The following is a 20,756-nucleotide window of genomic DNA, read 5'->3' as shown; positions in this document are numbered from 1 at the left end:
GAACGAAAACATGCCGCCTATGTTGGCTTAGACTTGCTGTGGTGATTCAACCTTGGTTGTCGGATTGATAGCTAACGAAAATTTCTCTTTATAGTAGATTACATGTTGCATATTTTGTAATCCGGGTTGTCAAATTTGAACCATGACCCGACCTGTCAGACCCTGAACTGGTTTCATTGGGAGATCTTGACTGAGACCCCGGTTGAGAGCTGCCAATGGCTCGAGTCGAACTTATTACCATCAGCTGGTAAACCATGGTAATCCACTCATTTGTGGGATGGTGATAAAATGCATGATATATATACATGTGACCAAAAACGTCAGAATTTTTATTTATAAATTTAGTAAAAAGCTTATGATTTATATAAGGCGGTACCCTTGTAAAAGCAAGGTCACAATATTTTTTAATTTTATTTAGAGTAATGGTCTTATGAAATTCTCTCACACCCATGTGAGTAGGATTCCAAATAATCACCATCAAATTTTATACAGATACGTAGAAAAGTCAAGTCTTACATCCATGTGATAGTTTTTTTAGAAGTTTGTATGAAATTTATTGATCATCTTTTGGGATCTTATTCATATGGGTACGAGAGGGTCTCATAGTATCATTTCTCTTATATTTAAGATATAGATTTGATATATTATTTGAAATAAATAAAATAAATAGTGTAGATTATTTATATACGTGAAGCAAGTTCCTTGAGGCCTATGGTTTATGAAAGCAAAGCCTCACATGACATCTTCATTCATAAAGCACTTTGGGTATTGGAAAACTCCATGATGACTCAAAAATGAGTTTTTGACATCAATTATGTGGATATGTGAATATTTATTTTTATGGTGAAATAGATGTTTTAGATAACATCTTACAATATACATTATTTTTGAGGTTTTAAATTTTAATTTTCTTCTACCACCATCAGGTAGATGATCAATTTGAAAGTTTTTTTGATGTCAAAACTAAAAGTTCACTTATTTTGATAGAGATACAACTCATTCAGAACATCTCTTTGGATGTTTAATTATATATTACTTCTAGAAGTGACTTTATATAAAAATTTTGATAAATAAAATTAAGGTGAGAACGATTAGTATCACCAACTAATTTTCTTAGCCTTTGCCGAATTGGTTCAATGCAACTGTGAATTTCGGCCTGGTATTTCGAGATGCTAATGTATAAACATTTGTCATTTCTCATAGCCCTCGTGGCCTTTTCTGACCATCTAGTAGAAGTAGAGGGGCAGTTTGGTCTATTATTTTTTGTGAATGGTTAAAGGTGTCGGGATGGGATCAAATGGGACGTGCTTTCTGCATTGGCCACCGACTTTCCTAAAAAGGGGTTTTTGATTGGATATTCTCTCTCTACTTTTCTCCCCTATATCGACTACCTTTCTCTCTCTACTTGATTACACCCTTTTTCTCTGCTTCATTTCTCATCCTTTCCTTTTGTGAACTTTGCTCCATATTAATTTTGGGGAGCCTCTCATTGCATCATTTTAGAGAGAGAGAGAGAGGACGGATTCACCCATCATCTCATTTTAGAGAGAGAAAGAGGAGAATGATTCACTCATTGAAATGTAAGTTGTCTATCTCTCATGGGACCCACTTTGGATGGTGGGCCACTATTTATCTTGATATCAAAAAGATTTTTCTATTTCTCATCTGTTTGATGGATGAGGGGATGCTTTCTCTAGATATGACTTTTTTTTAATTTTGTAGATTGTTAGTGGTTCATGGTGAAATGTGGTGTATTTAAATTATCTACAATCAAAATTCCAAGGGATGAAGTTTTTTATAAGGCCTACGCTTTATGAAAATAAAATGAAGCCTCATGTCAAATTTTTATCTGCAAATCACTTTCAATAGTAAAAATATCTATGATGGTTCTAAAATCAATTTTTAATACTGATAATAAAATTTAAAACTCAACAAATATTATAGATCTGGTGGATTTGTGAACACTTATTTTTAAGACGAAATGGACGGTCAGATGATTTGTTTCAATGTATACTGCTTTTAAAAATTGAAATACTATTTTTTTTTTTACAATCATAATGTTCAAGGAAATATGATCGATTTAAAGGTTTATCGAACGCTTGAATTACATTTTTCGATAAGTTATGAGATGTGGCTTTACTTATTTTGATAGAGCTGCGGTCCTACCAAACAATTTCCCAATTCTATGCCGGGATGCATGCGTTTGGAATGCTTGAAATTCCAATATGGATTTGTTGACGTCAAATAAAACAAATTTTCTTGGTTGAGGTGTCTATATGGGGTCGAGTTAGTAGGCTTGGGCCCTTTAGTTGGAAGTCCAACTTGAGTGTCTTTAAAAATAGTAATATATATAAATATATATAGAGGCAAGCTTTCTATGCTTCCTCTACAGCATAGAAGTTTTATCCTCCCTTTATCCAACTATCCGTTCTGAATTGGGGGTTAAGATTGTCTCGATCACAATGTCATGTCTCTACACTATATTATTTTAAAATTTTTTTCTATAAACTATTTTGATACCAAATTTTGGACGTTCATTCCTCTATTAAACTCGCACTAGCGAAAAATATATAAAAGAAATATTTTCAATAAAATAAAACGACCAAAATGCTCTTGAAAATTTCAAAGGGTATTTTTGCCATTATATTTTATCAAAAAGATATTAATAATATTTTTTATAGGTACGCCCCAATAAGAAGATGACACATATTAAATTTCATATTCATACAATTTATATTAAAAAAAACTAAAAATAAAATATTTTGGGACATCGAATCTAAGATCAAACGGTGAGTGGCTCTCGTTATCAAAATTGGATGGCTGGATGGTAGGGGGAGGATAGAACTTCTATGTTGTGGGGTAAGCATAAAAACCTGCCTATCTATATATATATATATATATATATATATATATATATATATATATATATATATATATATATATATATATATATATATATATAGGAAGCATATACAAAACGTCTATAGGTGAAGTACACCTTATCACCTACACCTTATCACCATTCAAAGTTTATCATACAATTATAGTTGTCCGGTAGTAGTTGAATTTTTATAATTATTGTACTAATCATATTTATCGATTTGGGGCGTGTGTACATATGACCAAGACACAACAAAAATAAAATAAAATGATGAAATTACCCTTGAAACTTTATAGAGGTATTTTGTATAATTTTTATCATTCAAATTCTTTGTTTTATATTTTATTCATGTGCATCTCACTAATGCGTACACACTTACAAAATTTCATATAATTATGATTTGTAAAAAATATATTAAAATTCAAACATTATTAGACATCTGTGACTGGGAGATAAACATTGAACGGTGATAAAGCAATAGGTCAAGTATTGTAAAACTTTACCTATAGGTATTTTGTAGTGTTTTCCATATATATATATATATATATATATATATATATATATATATATATATATATAAAGTAAACCTTACAATAGCTAGGTAGTTATAATACATATCACTATATAAATTTTAATATATATTTTTTTGAAATTGGATCATAATGAAATTTTAGACGAGTGTACTAAAAAATAGGGTGTACAATTAAAAAATATAAAAAAAATAATTTATAAAATATAAAATGACCAAAACATTCTTGAAAATGACGAGGTAATTTGGTCATTTAAATTGTTAAAAAAATGGTTTTATATTTTTATATGATGTGCAATAGTTTTAGATACATACACCCAAAATTTCATCTTAATCAGATTTACAGAAAAAAGAATTAAAATTTATATGATGATATGCATTTTAAATCACATGATGAAGATCTGATAGCTGGGATTTTATCTATATTACTATTCATTATTGTTGTTTATAGCTGCCCGACTATTGTTAGTTTTTTCCATATATATATATATATATATATATATATACAATGAAACTATTTACCTTTTGTACAGGGAGGTCACAATTATTTATAACCTTCCAATGTGAAATCTAATCTTTTCTTTCTTTAGAGAAGAATTCCAAATAAAATATTAAATCGAGGCCCCCGTTTTATGACATATTTCAACTTACCCTCTATTTTTGTGCCTTTAATAAGCCTATTTTTTTATGGACTTCAAACTTTAGCTTTAACCTTGTAAAGGGTCCTACATTATTGGATTGGTTGATAGAGAATCAAAGTGAATTTACCAATGAGTCACGAAATGCTATAGTTCCTACATATGATTTTTAGCTTAGGTGTGTCAAAAAGTTCGAGAAAAAATATTTTGAACTTTGAGCTTGGTTAATGAAATAAATGCAAACATCCAATGGTCAAGATTAATTGTAACCACTTTGTATGAAACATAAATTGTCTCATTATATATATATATATATATATATATATATAGGGTTTGACTAGAGTTAACAACCCCTCAAAATACAAAAGGTTCAAGTTAGAAAGAGTTGTGATGGGTGTATTTATCAAAACAATCATTATTTTTTTATTATAAAATTATTTAGCCCTTGTTTTTTAGTTAAAATTTCAATTTTACTCCTTATGGAGATGATAAAAATACCCTTTTGTCTTGTAGTAATATTTACAAATTTACCCCACAAAGTAACTTTTTTTAAAAAATAAATAATAAAATTAATAAATCCACCCTTTACAACTCTCACTATCTTGATCCTTTGTAATTTGAAAGGTTGTAAAATTTAAAATATCCTATATATATATATATATATATATATATATATATATATATTCGTGTGTGTTAGAAATCTCACATTATGGAGTAGTTTATTATTGTACTTAATAAATTTTGGACATTTATATACATTTGTTTTGTATATAAAGTTTTTTTTAGTAAGAGTATTTTTTGTCATTAAGAGGGGTATGACATCGTCTACATGTAGTGTGACATCACCCATATTGAGTATTAAATGACACTTATGTACTCTATATGGGTGACATCACACTCTCATAATGAACAAAAATACCTTTATTAAAAAAATGTTACATGTACAAAACAAATGTATACAAATGTTCAAAATTTATTGAGTACAATGATAATTACTCAATATTGTGAGCATCATAATATATATATATATATATATATACACACGTCAAAAAGCTTGAAATATTACCCTTATGCTCTGCTCTGGCAGTGGGAACACTAGTTGGTAAGGGTGTGTTTGATAACAAGAAGTTAAGGGAAGGAAGAAGGAATTTCTCTATTACTGTATAAGTTATGTGCTTGATGCACAAAAGTTTTAAAGAAGTTCCCATAATTTCTCTACTCCCTTGTGTTTATGAAAAAAAAGTTCCATCTAAGATTAAAGTAGAAACTTCGCCTCTCTTCTTATGATTATATTTAGGGAAATTATCGCTTGTATACCTTAATTTTAAGAAAATTGTAAAAATACCCCAACTTCTCAAAACCTCGCTCACACCATTTTCTCCAACTTTCGGCATTTTCTGAACAAAAATATTGTTTACGATAGTAATGCATTGCGACCATTACGGTAAAAAAGTGAACATCTATTACGGCACTTTAATTAAGTAATAATGTAGTATTATGATAATAAAAATACTGTAATACCTTAAAGTAGTATTACGGTAATTTAATTACCATAATAGTGCCCAAGCCTCATAGTAAAGGATTTTATACTCTCATGAGTCTACTATTTATTTGCTTCCTCGACAAAAATCCATGCTAATTGTATTTTTCAAATCTCAAATTTTTAGGATATAATATCTACTTAATTTTTATATGATTCTCAAAATTTTAGAATAAAAACACTCTTAAAAAGGTGTTTTTGAGAGAGGAAGTAGATCCACATCGTGCTCCCATGGGAACATGAATTTTTTTTAAAAAGAGAGGGGTAGCCCTGATATTAACTTTGGTTTGAAGCTTTTAAAGTATTACTGTAATAAGAATACCGTAAATCAAAATTATTACGGTAACAAGAATACCGTAATACTTTAAAAGCTTCAAACCAAAGCTAATATCAGGGCTACCCTTTTATCTTTTAAAAAAATTCATGCTTCCATGGGAGCACAATGTGGATCTACTCCCTCGCTAAAAAATACGTATTTAAGAGTATTTTTGTTCTAAAATTTGAGATCCATATAAAAATTAAGTAGAGATTATATCCTAAAATTTTGAGATTTAAAAAATACAGCTAGAATGGATTTTGTCGAGGGAGTAAATAGATAGTAGACTCGAGAGAGTAGAAAATCTTTTGCTATGAGAATTGGGCACTATTACCGTAATTAAATTATCGTAATACTACTTTTAAGATATTATCGTATTTTAATTACCGTAATACTCTATATTATTACGGTAATTAAAGTACTGTAATAGATGTTTTTATATATTTTTTATATTTCTATTTCTATTAAATTATTTATATATAAAATATGTTAATTATATAATATATAATATTTATGTTTTATATTATAATAAATATTATATTACATACATATAAAAATATGTATATATTCATGTTCATCATCGAATAGATTGTCAATCCTTAAAATTTTTGAATCGAAAATGCATTACTAAAACGGAGTTTGGAGGGAGGAGTAAATGGATGCGTCGGCCTTTTATATATCAAAAAAAAATGGTATTTGTATAGAGCCGAGGCTCTAAACAATCAAAGTGAAGCGTGCCTTCAAATAGTGTTGAGAAATGTGATTTCAATATTGGAAATCTTTATGATAGCGTTAAAATATATTTTCACTCGTAATTATAAAATTTAAAGCTTCAAAAATAGTATAGATCGAGAAGATCTAAAAAAACATGAAAATTTTGAAAATTGACGGTCAAAAAATGCGTTTCAAGATGCTCTATTTTTCATAATTTGGAATCCATTTTTTTCTCGTTTCCGTACATCTTGATGCCGACATGATCGATTTGAGGATATTTGGGCACTAAAACAACTTCTTCTAATGAATATTTTAATGTAGGCTCTAATTTAATTGTTTAGGGCCTTGGCTCCATATAAACTTTTCCTTTCAAAAAATGTAGTGGCCATCTATGTGAACAGTAAAGCGAAAGTCCAAGATATAATACATTAATAGGTTATGCATAGAGACAAATATAACCCTTTTAAGGGCCTCCACTTTAAAAAGCATATTTAGGTGACCAAAATGCCTTTTATCAAAAAAAAAAAAATACTGCAAGGGTGATGATATTGCATCGGGCCCCAACCATTATCAGTTCATGCCCAAATTGTGGGGCCTTCACCCTACTTGTAGGGCCTGTGAGAGAGAGACAACCCATGGCATGTAATCATAAAATTTGGTTTTGGGTGAAGTACTGATGCAAATACCATGATAGAAACATTAAATAAGTTGAGAAAAAGATTAATATCCCCCTCTTAAATTATGACACCAAAAAAACCCTTCCCCTAAAAAAAATCTTTAAACGTCGCAGGTTAGAAACAAAAAGGCCTTTAAGCCCTTCCTTATCATTTTTATTGTCTAAATGACAATATTTATTTATTTTTAATCACCATATAATGTAAACTTTGGAAAAGCTCTCATTTCCTCATCCATGAACCCATACCTCCCTATCCCTGTAGTAACCTTTCATGAAAACTTATCTCTTTATCTCATCTTGTGAATCTCACAAATACGTTAAAAGAGGCATTACAAATTCCATTTACATGACAAGACTACTAAAAAAGAAAAGAACAACTAGAAAAGAAAAGAACAGGTAAATGCAGTAAGGAAAAGTCTTCCCAATAATTTCGCCTACTTTCATCGTCCAAAGTTCATCGCACGTTCATGATTGTCTGGTAGTGTTTCATTTTTCATTTTTTTTTTCTACAAATTGGAATGATCTGAAATTTGGAATGTGCGTACATCTTAGCAATGCATACCTAATAAAAATATTTGAATTTTTTTTGACCAAAATACCCCTAAAACTTTTCGGGGGTTTTTTGATTAATTTATTTCATGTAAAATATTTTTTTGATATTTTTTATAGACCTGCCTATTTTTAATGAACACACGCTCCATATTTCAGATCATTCCGATTTGTAAAAAAAAAAAAATCGAAAAATGAAACACTACTAAACAATCGTGATCGTACGATGAACTTTGGACAGTGATGAAAGTAGGTAAAACTACTATTCATTTCCACCTATTAGAATTTTGTAGTATCTTTTTCTTTTAACTTAGTAGAGTTTCATGGGTTTTTAATGGGCTCGGAAGTGGACGATATGAAGAGGGCGGTGTAGGTCTTTTTCCCAATGATTTCAACTTTCGCTATATTTAGGACGATGTAGCTAAATGATCCCCAATTTTTTTTTTAAGTTTTGGTTTATTTTATTTTATGTTTTATTTGTACTTCATAATGACAGGGCGTGAGTGGGCACAACGGGCAATGGATTGGGTGGCCCGACTCGAAAAAAAACTGTTCCAAACTACATAATTTAACCCAAAGACCGGGCCTTCGCCCATCAAGCTTGGGGCCATGGCCCAGCCTGAACTACCCCTCTTTTTTTTGTTTTTGTTTTTTTTTCATCTTATCTAGATAATCAATTTTCTTGTGTGTATTCTCTTCCCATCCATTAGTATTAAACATTTTAATGGGTCATACAATATTATTAATTTAAGCGAAAAGTTTATATAAGGTTGCAACTTTAAAATATAGAATTACATATGCACCTCAAAAATCTATCGGAAAGTTTGTTTTAATATTGAAAAACTCTTTTGTTGATCATCTCGATATCAAGATGTATGAATATGAAAAAAAAGAAATTTTTGATTCATAGAAATAGTGCATCTTGCAACACATTATCTAGACCATCTATTTTCAAGATTTTCATATGTATATAGATCTACTTGATTTTAGCCATATTTGGAATTTAAAATTTTCTAATTAGATATGAAAATAGATTTTAAGATAATTTTAAGAATTTTTTACAACAAAATTACATATTATGATAAAATTTGGAGGTGCACCTTAATTGGATTGTTTAATGTTGTAACCTTATAGAAACCACACCCTTAATTTAATATTTATAATTCATTTGTTTATAAGTTTAAGTATTGGGAAAAGGACGCGGTTTCTATGCGGCCAGCCCGCATATTGTAGAAATGCGGGCCTGGCAATAAATACATTTTTTAAATATAATTCGATCCTAATTTTTAAAGAATATATAATTTTAACGTGGAGATCATGAATATGAAAAGAGAAAGGAATTTTGAAAACTAAAAACAATAATTATATTAAAAAAACATTTTGACCGTCAATTATAATTGTTTTTAGATGGACCACCTATTTGCATCCATCTTTAAGATGGATACTTTAAATCATTGGATCACGTGTTGTAGAAATGCAGTCGCCCACATGAAACAATTTTCCTAGGGAAAGATTACTAAAACTTCCCCTTGACTGAACTTTCGTAACATTCTCCCCCAACAACTTTTTAAAACACTACAAAAACTCCATAACCCCATTTACAGTTTGTTTTGCGACTACACTTGAACTTAAAAATGTACTTTTTTGGACTAAAATATCTTCATTTGACCCACGTTTATAACACTTTTTTTTTTTTTTGGTACCGTATTGAAAAATGAGCCATCATGTCAGTCTGGCAAAAAAACAAAAATGTGCCAAACCGGTTCGGCATATTGATTTCATAGTGCCGGTTTGCTAGCTTGACCGAAAAATGAGCTTGTCCAATAATGTTTTCTTTCAGATCAGTATTATGAAAACATGGATACAAGGCGGAGAGGTATTTTGGTCAAATTTTATTGACATTTTTATTGGAGGAAAGTGCAAAAGAAAACAACAATATCATTTTTTAGTACTTTAACAAGTGGTTGGGGGAAGATGTTAACAAAGTTAAGACATGGGGATTTTAGTAATTTTATTTAGTTATTAAATTATGAATAGACAACAACTCTTTACACTTAGCCACGTTCACTATACACACTCGGTCACAATAAATTAGTACTCCTAAAAGATTTCATGTTCCCGAGGGAGCATACTGTCCTTTGAATCCCTCAAGTAAAACCCAATCTGGAAGTATATTTGAGACCCCAATTTTAGGAATGAAAACTCTTCCATCCATATGCTATACTAAGATTTTTTTTGAAATTGTATCCTATATAGGCTTGAAAAAATATAATGCCTCATTATTGAATAAAAATCGTATGATTTTTTAAATGTGAGATCTAAGTGTCAGAAAATTTAAAATTTGATTTTTTTTTTCTTTGCTTCCAATCATCCAGTGATTTTCACATCATTCCCAAATTTAGATAAAAAAAATCTTCCCAAATTAGTCTTCTGCCCAAGGGAGTAACTGTACAATATGTGCTCCCGTGGGCACATAGCATCTGCACTAACTAGTTTTTCTTTTTTTTTCTTTGTTTCTTTATGCATGCATATCATCGGCTCATGGTCCAACCACTGAAGCCAAATCCTGATTTATGTAATACTAGTAGCATGCACATCCGTTGGAGGTGTATTAAAATGTTATGCATGTAATATTTTTTAAATGCTATTTTATAAGTAAAATATATTTATAAAATTTAAAATAAAAATATAAAATAAAATAAAATTTAAAATAAATTTCACAATAAAAAAAATAATAGTTTCTCACACATATAGGGAGGAAGCAAAATAGAAATAAAATACTTCTCATAGCGAAAGACGGATGAAATACTTTTCATGAATAAACAACAATGATTAAAATACTATTTGATTGAATCGACATACTTTAGCGAAATGAATAAATTATTTATACGTTATACTAAATAAAACATAAAATTTTAATATATCAAATTAACTAACATAAAAAGGATATTATTATGATTATTAATTTAATTATAGCAATATTTATTACCTATAAAAATAAATTTATATTATAGAATTATTCATATGTTATTAAAATATATTGATATGCAAAACCCGGAACAATAGATTAATATTATTTAATTAAAATTATAGTTGTATAACGTAATTATTGTATTTATAACTGTTCAAACTATATTTAATATTGTTATACCAAATGAATTATATTATTCATGTACATATACTAATCACATTTATAATGTCAACCAAGCGTTTATTCGAGAACAAAAAAATTAATGTGGAATATATTTGTATAATAATATTATTATTAATATATAATTATATGTATAATAATACAATCTATAGCTGCAATTATTTGTGTAATAAATATAATATTCAATAAAATATTACAATTATACTCTTGTTATTTATAATAATAATTATAATTATTTTATTGTGAAAATTAAAATAGTGATGAATTATAATTAATATAATCAAAATGATTAATTATCACCATGTTAATTATTATTGACAAATATTATTAACGGATATAAAAGACGTAAAAATTGAAATTTTTTATTTATTATCAATAAATTTATGCAAGTATAATTTATTGATAATACAACTTAATTATCATGATATCCACTAATAAAATTATAAATTTTTAAATAAATTGAAAATATTATAAAGTTTCAATAATTATGTAAGTGTCATTATACTATTGTAGTTAATTATTATTATTAAATTAATATTCTGCTAATTGATTAATTAAAATATATAATTGTCATAATTGTATACAACACTATAGTTATGAAAATAAACACAACAATTAGAGAACACTAGTATCATTATTCAAATTACTCAAGCCAAACGATATTTTTCTTTATTTATGAGTTACACAATAAATTAAATTTATAAATTTAATAAATAAAACATAATTAGGTTAAATGGAAAACAACGCAAATAAATATAGTACCAAACTACAATCAGTAAAAGAAATTCATTTTGTTACCTAACATTTTAAAAAGGTGTTCAAAATTGGACAGCGTCAAGAGATCTATGATTAATTGTCATAAAACCACAACAATGAGAAAATACTATTATTATTATTCAAATTACTCAACCACAATTGCTCAAGTCAAATGATATTTTTATTTTTATTTATTTATTTACACAATAAATTAAATTTATATATTTAGTCAATAAAATATAATTAGGTTAAATGGCATACGACAGAAATAAGTAGAGTATCATACTACAATCAATAAAAGAAATTCACTTTATTACCTAAGCTTTGAAAAGGGTGTTCAAAATTTGATAGCGTCCAGATATCTATAATTGATTGGTATATTGATTGTAAATCACAATTAGGCCGAAATTAGAATGAAAAAAAGTTAGAGACTCGCTTAACGTATAGTAGATAGATATTGACTCATTTTTGGTATGAAGACTATAGTTACCATTCTGGTTCCTTGTTAGACTTTGCAAGCTTTTTATCCGAGTAAGTTTCCTCTCTCCCTAAAAATTAGGGAAAGTTTCCCCTCTCTCTTTAAAAGCTACGGCCTAAGCCACAAAATGTGACCCAAGGGCAGGTATAGGGGGGCATACACAACTTGAGGGTAGGGTCCGGCCGGGTGTGGGTCAAGGCCGGCCCGGCCTGGCCTGTCCTGTCCCAACCCTCTTTTTGGTAAAATTTTATTTTTGTTTTTTTTCACTTTATTTGGGCCAGGGATAGGCTTAGGCTAGGGCCTTGTTGGTCCGATTTAGTCTGGGATAGGCTTAGGCTAGGGCCTCGTTGGTCCGATTTAGTCCGGGATAGGCTTAGGCTAGGGCCTCGTTGGTCCGATTTAGTCCGGGCAGGGCCTGCCCATTAGGTAGAAGGGCCAGCGCAGCCCGGGTCTAATCTGGGCAGGGCCTGCCCATTAGGTACCAGGCCACGGGAGGCCCGCCCAAGTGCAGGCCTGTATCAGCCCTGCAATAGTTTTACTTGGTCCTCTCTGTTGACTTCATTGAAACCTTATTGAAAACCATTTTAATAAGAAATGAAAAATAGTGCATTCTTGTCCATTTTTCTTCCTCTTTTCACACTTTATTTACTCACTCTTAATATCAAAGTCCCGTTGTGATGGCATTTATCTTGTTGCAGAGTGTGAGCCCAAAATCCAATTTTAAACTCCTAATTCTCTTCCCTCTTTCCCTCTCTATAAAACTCATCCTCACTCACTACCATTCTCTCTTCAAATCCATACAAAGGGGTTTTTTGATCTTTGCAAGTGCGCACCTCAACTCTACTTTTGGACTCCTGCCCCTCTTTCTCCATCTCTCTTTCTAAAATTCTTTCCCTCACTCTTTGTACCATTTTCGCTTCATATCTCTACAGTGGTTTCTGTAATATGCCATGGTTCTTGTAATATTTGATTTCTCTTTCTAAAAGCCCTCTCCTATTCAAGTTTCCACAATGGTTTTTGTAATATTTGCTTTGCTTTTTCTCTCTCGTCTATAACCAGAACTTCCCTCAAAAGGTTTTTGTAATGTTTAATTAACCCTCTCTCTCTCTCTTTAAACCCCTTTCTCTCTCTAGTTTCTACAATTTTTTTTTTTGTACTCTCTTCAAGTAGTTTTTGTACTACTTGCTTTGTCCCCCCCCCCCCCCCCCCCCCCCCTCTCTCTCTCTCTCTCAAAAATGGTGTTTGTAATCTTGGCTTTGCTTCTCTCTCTCTTCTCTCTCACTATAATAATCAAATGTATATACGTTTATCTCTGGTGTCCTTTTAAGCTCGAATCCGAGTTTAGAAGGCAAGGGATCTCAGGGCCTGGTTATAGGCCACCCTTTGGAAACGCCCCCCAAATTGTTAAATTTTACAAGGATGCCGAATCCCACCCCATCTCTTTCTCTCACCACATTCTCCCAATGGTTGCGCCTCAATATCACCACTGGTCCCCTGTTTATGGTAAGAGACAGAGAAGGGGGATTCAAAGTGGGTTTTGGTGAGAGAAACAGAGTAAGAGAGAGAGAGGGTTTTGAGAGACTAGGTTTCAGGCAAAGCCCAAGTCATTTTGTAACTGAAACTCTCGAGTTCAATAAAATGGCTTGTGTTCTTATGGAATCTAGGGTTTTACCAAATCCCAATGAAATTTTGGTTTCAGAAAAACCCTAAGCCATTTCACAGATGAAATTTTAGGGTTCTGAATAAATGAACATGGCTTTTGTTGATAAAGTTCGGGTTTCTTATGACAGGGAAAACCTTTCTGTACTGGTTTGGGTCCAAGCCAAGGCTGGCCATTGGAGAGCCAGAGCTTGTAAGAGAGGTTCTCTTAAAAACAGGGGGTCCTTTTGAAAAGCTCGATTTTAGCCCTTTGTCAAGGCATTTGGTGGGCCAAGGGCTTGTGGGCTTGAAGGGGCAAAAATGGAGTTTGCACAGAAAGATGATAAATCCTGCTTTTCACATGGATCAAGTCAAGGTATTTCTTGCTCTTTCAATTTATTTCAGTTTCTCTTTTACCCTTTTGTGCATGATGTATTTTACCATGGAAGCATTGTCAAAATAATTAAGGAAAAGTTCTTTATGCATTGGGGGATTCATTACTACATTTGCGCCTCCTGGGGCATCACATATCCACTTTAAAGATGGATGGCGAGCGGTAGTCCCCCTCCAAAAAAGATAAAAACCAATGGCCTGAATTTTTTTTCCCCAAAAATTGTAAATTTATTATTTTACATATAGAAAAAGTTTATATAAGGTTGCAACCTTAAAATGTGGAATTAGAGATGCGCCTAAAAACTCCATTGGAAAATGTTGTTTTAATGTTGAAAAACCCTCTTAATTGATCATTTCGACATCCAGATGTAGGAATATGAAAAAAAAAAAGATTTTGAGTCTAAAAAATAGTCTTCTCGCAACACATTATCTGGACGGTCTATTTTCAAAATTTTCATATGTTTATAGCTCTACTTGATTTTAACAATTTTTAGAGTTTAAAATTTTATAAATAGATATGAAAATAGATTTTCAGATAATCCTAAGAATTTTTTGTACCAAAATTACGTGTTATGATAAAATTTGGAGGTGTGCCTTAATTGGATTGTTTAAAGTTGCAACCTTATAGAAACCACACCTTTTACATATTAAATTACTAGTGATCTCCATAGATTATATATACCTAAAACATTACGTACAAAATCCTTCTGAAAAATAGATCATGAAGTGGCGATACATATCTACATATGAATCCTAGAGACCTAGACTCATAGAAGCCTTGTCCAATAATTAATAATTAAGGGGGTCAAATCATCTGATTTCACATTAGAATTATCACTTTATAATTTGAACAATTGTTTCATGTGGGCTGCACATTTTACAGAATGCTGTCCAGATATATAAAGCATCCATCTTAAAGATGGATACAAATAGGTGGTTCATCTAAAAACAATTGTAAGTAACTGTTCAAATTTTTTCTTAATATAATTATTATTTTTAGTGTTCAAAATTTATTTATTTTTCATATTCATGATCTCCATGTTTAAGATCATATATTATCTAAAAATTAGGATCAAATTATATTTAAAAATATATTTATTGCCAAGCCCGCATTTCTACAATATGCGGGCTGGCCACATGCTAACCGCCTCCTTATAATTTTTATTAATTTCTTATAAACTTCTATATTTAAAAGTACTCAAATTATGTTTTTCTATTATCGAAGCCTAAACAAGGATGGGCATTTCAATAATTTGGCCGACCCATAAGATGGGGAATTAGAACTCAAAACCAGGGTTTCCAGTGAAAGACAATGAGTTTCATCCCTGAACAAAGAGGGGCTAATTGTGCTCAGGCCCCTTAACTAAATTATCCCTTGTTTATAGTTAGTAACCAAAACATGCATATCCAATAAAAGGACGAGTTCCTGGTTCCCAAGTCTTAACCGTAGTTAGCAAGTCTCCATTTAAAACACAATGTTTTCAAAAATCTCTGATTCTTGAAATTCGTTAAGTACTCCGAGTTTTTCAAAAGATCTTCAAAAAATCATGTGTAATGGAACTGATGTAAATCTGTATTTTTATCATTTTTCACAAAACTTTTTGAAAAAAACTTCTTCCCTATTACTTCATTTCTTCATTAACTTAATATTATTAAATTTTGGTTTAATGAGAAGCACATTAATGGTGGGGAGTAAATTAAGAATCTTGATTTAACAAAAAATTTCACCAATAAGTTTCCTTAAAAAAAGTGTATGAAAAAATACAAGCCATATATTCCCCAAAAGATAACATATAGTGAACGAAAATTCAGATGCCTTGGGCGGCTTTTTTCTAAACCGCCTAGTCGTGGGCAAGGCGGCATGCTTTGGGCGGATCCATCTGGTCGCCTGCCTAGGCGGCGTAAAAGGCGGGCGCCTAGGCATCCCCTTGACCAACACCCTCATTTAGCTGAATTAATACCAAACCAAAAATAGTATTAATTCAATTTTAATTAATATATGGAAGGATTAGACTTTTTATGCCAGTTGTTGAAAAGGCTTTTTACAAGTAACAATAACCATGAGTAGATATATTAATTTATTGGTAAATAAAAAATAGTATTAGTTCAGTTTCAATTAATATATGGAAGGATTAGACTTTTTATGCCACTTGTCGTAAAAGCTTTTTGCATGTAAGTATCTTAGTTTTTGGGGAATATATGCTTGTATTTTTCATACACTTTTTTTAAGGTCATCATATGGTCACAATTGTTTGATGGTGTTTGAATATTAGCAAATTTTCTACAAATCTGAGTCATCTGAGATTTGTAGTGTGTACACATTTAACCAACTCGCACTTAAATAAAATATTAATAAGTCTCAAAAAATAGAATAACAAAAAGGCCCCTGAAATATTTATAGGGTAATTTGTTCATTTTTATTATTTTATATATTTTATTTAGGCATGCCTCACTAAGGTGCAAATACCCACAAAATTTCCGGTTAATCTACGTTGTAGAAAAATTATTAAAATTCAAATACTATCAGTCAATTGTGATCGTCTGATGGATTTTGGATGGTGATGAGCCATGAGCGAAATGTTCTAGGAATTCGCTCAGAGTGTTTTTAGGTGTTTTCTATACACACACCCATAAATATCATGTGGACCTGTGTCAGGGCAGGCCCAACCCCTTTGCACCAGCCTCTACTAATGGATGAGTGGAATTGGCTGCTTTCAAAATATTCGAATTGTGATATGGGATGGAAGTATTATTTTGTAGATGGGGCTTTATGGGTTTATTGAGAAACCAAGTTGATTGTCTAGGTGACTCCTTCCCTTCCTGATCTACGTAAGGCAATGCAAGAACTTTATCATGGGTTTGTTTTTGAGGCAATGATAAAGTAGGTAAATCTAAAACTGCGACATGTTTGGGATGAATTCACACTTTATTTGATCTCAAAAAGGAAAAAAAAAAGAATTTGCACTTTACTTTGAAGTGGGTGTCGAACACTATCCAAGAACATCTTGCCTAGTTGCTTCACCTGAATGCAACTCGAATATTTCAGTCATTTGCTCAAGATGGCAACAGCTATTAAGCGATCCACTGAATCCTACATTGCTTCCATTAAATTATGAACATATTGAAAGATTACTTATTTGGTTCACAACATTGATTCCGACATAGCTGTATTCATGTTGCAGCAAATCTTATATTTCATCTGGGACAGTCCACACAGAAATCTATGACCATTTGGTTTCTGTATATTTGAGGGTTTAAAAAGCACTGATTTCTTCGTTTCTTTTATACTCTGCTTACCTGATATTTTGTGGTCTTTATAGTTTTCAGTTAGTTGAAGTTTCTATGTTTCTTAATTTATTTTCTATAAATATTTAGAACTCTTTTTTGGGACTTTTTGTTCAGGCAATGGTCCCGACGATAGTCGCAAGTACCACAAACATGTTAAAAGGATGGGAGCAAGTTGTTGGGGGCCATGAATGTGAGATAGAAATATACAAAGAGCTTCATAGGCTAACAGCTGATGTCATCTCAAGAACAGCATTTGGTAGCAGCTATGAAGAGGGCAAAAACATCTTCAAAATGCAAGAGGAACAAATGCTCTTGGTTTCTGAAGGTCTACGCAGTGTATATATCCCCGGATTCAGGTATCTTTTCTAGAAAACTATATTTTGACTGATATTCTTTTCACTATTGTCGAGATGGTGTTGTTTTCTTTTTCTTTTTTTATTTTCTTAGAGGGAGAGAAGGGGGGAATGTATTGCTTCTGTATGAGTGTTTTATGACATGAATTGAATAGTGATATTATGAGGTCTTAAACAAAACCAACATACAGGTTTGTGCCAACTAAGAAGAATAGGAGGAGATGGAAAGTGGAAAGTGATATAAGATCAGCACTGCGACAACTGATCAGCAACAAAGGAGGCAAGAGAGAAAATTGTGGAACTCTATTGGGCCTTATGTTATCTGCGAATCATGATCAAGGGAGTGAAGATCAAAGGATGGGACTTGAAGACATCGTGGATGAATGCAAGACATTTTACTTTGCTGGAAAGGACACCACTGCGAATCTTTTGACATGGGCTGTCATCCTTCTTTCTGTACACACAGAATGGCAAACCAAAGCCCGTGACGAAGTGCTCAATGTTTGTGGTGAAAGTCCAGTCGGAGAGAGCTTAAACAACCTCAAAATTGTAAGTATAAAATTGAAATTTTGGTCTTTAAGATAAAGTATCCCACAACTAAGTTATGGAGGCTACTCCCCTTACGAAATGTTTCCTTAACCTACTCAACATTCATCGAGAGACACAGCAATCAACTGACCAAAATCTAATTTTGACTGTAGTGGAAAAAATATATTAGCTTAACAGTTCTTTTTTTAGTGGTGTTCCTGGTAACAATTAGCTCTGTTTTTTTATTTGGAATATTAGTCTAATAAATTACTATAGAATTGTCCATGTATTTATCTCAATAATTTCTTTTCATTGTGTTATTTTAAGCTGATCCATTGTCATCACAAATATATGATTTTTGTTAATAAAGCCTCTGGAGAATCGATACAAGGAAACCCCAATTTCCCATCGACGGTAAAATTTAAACAAGTACTATTGAAATATTAGTGATTAAATTTAATGTTAATTATTATAATATACTTAGAGCTCTTATGATTTTGAAAACTTGTGAAATTTAAGCTCTTTATCTTTTGCTCCGTCTTTTTTTAAGATCTATACTTTTTGGCCAATAATAAATTGACATTGTATATAATCCAAAAGCTCTCCCTAATAACATCCGTATATAATTATATTTTATTTTCCAATAAAAAAAGAAAAAATATCACTCAAATGGTCAAACCACTGGAAAAAACGAAGAGTCAAAGGTGTTCAAATCGACCAATTTATCAACAAAGTGGTCAATACTGAAGAAGCCTTTGTTTTGGATTTGGGATCATGAGACAAGTTGGAGTTTTTATGTCATTTGGCACAAGTGACTCGAGCCAAATGACAAAATTGCTACTGCTTGTTTCAGGTTCTAAACTTGGAGCACGTGGTTTTTTGTTAAAATCTCTTGTTTTAGGTTTGCAATCCAAAACAAACAGGGCATTTTGGTAATTCTCCCCTATTTTATTTACAAGATAAATTACCAAAATATCCAGCCTATTCACGATTCATCATCATTATCAGAACCTTTTTCTAACTATTTGGGGTTAGTTACATAAATCTTGATCCGTCGTTCTGCTCTATCAAGAGCTATACCCTCAATGAGGCTAAAGGTCCCTATTTTTTTTCTCATTATTTTCAACCATGTAGATTCATAATACATAGAAAGTTTTGACGAAGTTTTACGTCGGCTATCTACTTAACACAACCTACCTCATTTACCCAATTTGTTTATGATTTTAAGTTCTAGATAGGGGTGTTTTGGGCATTTTTTAATGAAATATTTGAAGATTTACTGAAGTAATATGATCTTAACAAGTAATCACTTTGTTAATAAATTGGTTGATTTGACCACCTTATTGATTATGTATGATTGTTTAACCACTTCAATGCTATTTTCCCTGAAAGAACGGTCACCCTAACAATGTCCCCATAAGATTCGTTGTTGAGACTAACTTGGTGACCATAATTGTGATTAATCTAGTGGTCACCATCATTATATACAGGTGGGTATGATCTTGAATGAAACCTTGCGACTCTATCCTCCTGCCGCTTTGGTCCTTCGCCAGACTGCTGAAGACTTGAAACTCGGGCAATTTCACTTGCCTAAATCTACACAACTATACTTGCCTATAGCCGCCCTTCATCATGATCCTGAGCTCTGGGGTGATGATACTGACACCTTCAATCCTGACCGCTTCTCAGAGGGACCATCCGCTGCTCGAAAACATCCTGCAGCCTTTATACCATTTGGGTTCGGGCCTCGAACATGTATAGGCCAAAGCTTGGCTATCGTTGAAGCCAAAGTTGTTCTTGCCATGCTCTTGGGTTGCTTTGCCTTTGAGGTCTCTCCGTCCTATGTTCATGCACCCATGCTGCTCCTCACAGTGCAGCCGCGGTATGGAGCACAGATTGTCTTGCGCAGGTTGCGAGGATGAAGGAAAAGGAGGTGTTCCGTGTTCCAGTGGAGTGCAGTTTATGGTACCCCAAAGGGCCATTCACACTCCATTGTGATGTTTTACGGTTGGGATTATCGGCAGTTGTGTAACTGTCTTGTGAACTGCATGTGGTATTAATGTTGCAGACCCATGCGAGTCCTTAGAGTACGTGTCCTTAAAATGAAGTGGGTTTTTTGGGCTCTTTGCCCTGATGTAAAATTGTTAAGTTGGGGAAGATAATCTTGTTCTTTTGGCATGTAAATATGTGAGATTTGATTGGAAGTGGAAATATCAAGTGGGTATCGCAGGCTCTCTTGCCCACTAAAAGCTAAGTGTGGTATTAGTTAAGATGTCATAGAAATGTGGTTTTATGCTCGTTAACTTTAACTTTCAAGCAATTCCCCCC

At 31.8% G+C, this 20,756-nt stretch overlaps 1 protein-coding gene across 3 annotated transcripts; it reads left to right on the top strand.

Annotated features, from left to right (window-relative positions):
- The first annotated feature begins 1,451 nt into the window (after positions 1-1,451).
- LOC18445882 (cytochrome P450 734A1) lies at positions 1,452-20,725 on the top strand. 3 transcript variants are annotated; one of them, XM_088856900.1, is made up of 5 exons: positions 1,452-1,580; positions 14,019-14,242; positions 17,662-17,903; positions 18,092-18,449; positions 19,919-20,725. In XM_088856900.1, the coding sequence occupies exons 1-5, from the start codon at positions 1,562-1,564 to the stop codon at positions 20,348-20,350; spliced, it is 1,275 nt and encodes a 424-aa protein (XP_088713026.1). In that variant the 5' UTR covers positions 1,452-1,561; the 3' UTR covers positions 20,351-20,725. The 3 variants fall into 3 exon arrangements, with proteins under 3 accessions (XP_088713026.1, XP_020530386.2, XP_011627757.3); XM_020674727.2 differs by lacking the exon at positions 1,452-1,580 and adding an exon at positions 12,903-13,053; XM_011629455.3 differs by lacking the exon at positions 1,452-1,580 and adding an exon at positions 12,903-13,731.
- Positions 20,726-20,756: the final 31 nt, after the last annotated feature.

The sequence above is a fragment of the Amborella trichopoda genome, chromosome 13 (genome assembly GCF_054954075.1).
Source record: "Amborella trichopoda isolate Santa Cruz 75 chromosome 13, AtrichopodaSantaCruz75HAP2 v2.0, whole genome shotgun sequence".
Classification (NCBI taxonomy): domain Eukaryota; kingdom Viridiplantae; phylum Streptophyta; class Magnoliopsida; order Amborellales; family Amborellaceae; genus Amborella; species Amborella trichopoda.
Note: the sequence above shows the minus strand (reverse complement) of the source record. Positions and strands in the feature narration are given on the sequence as shown.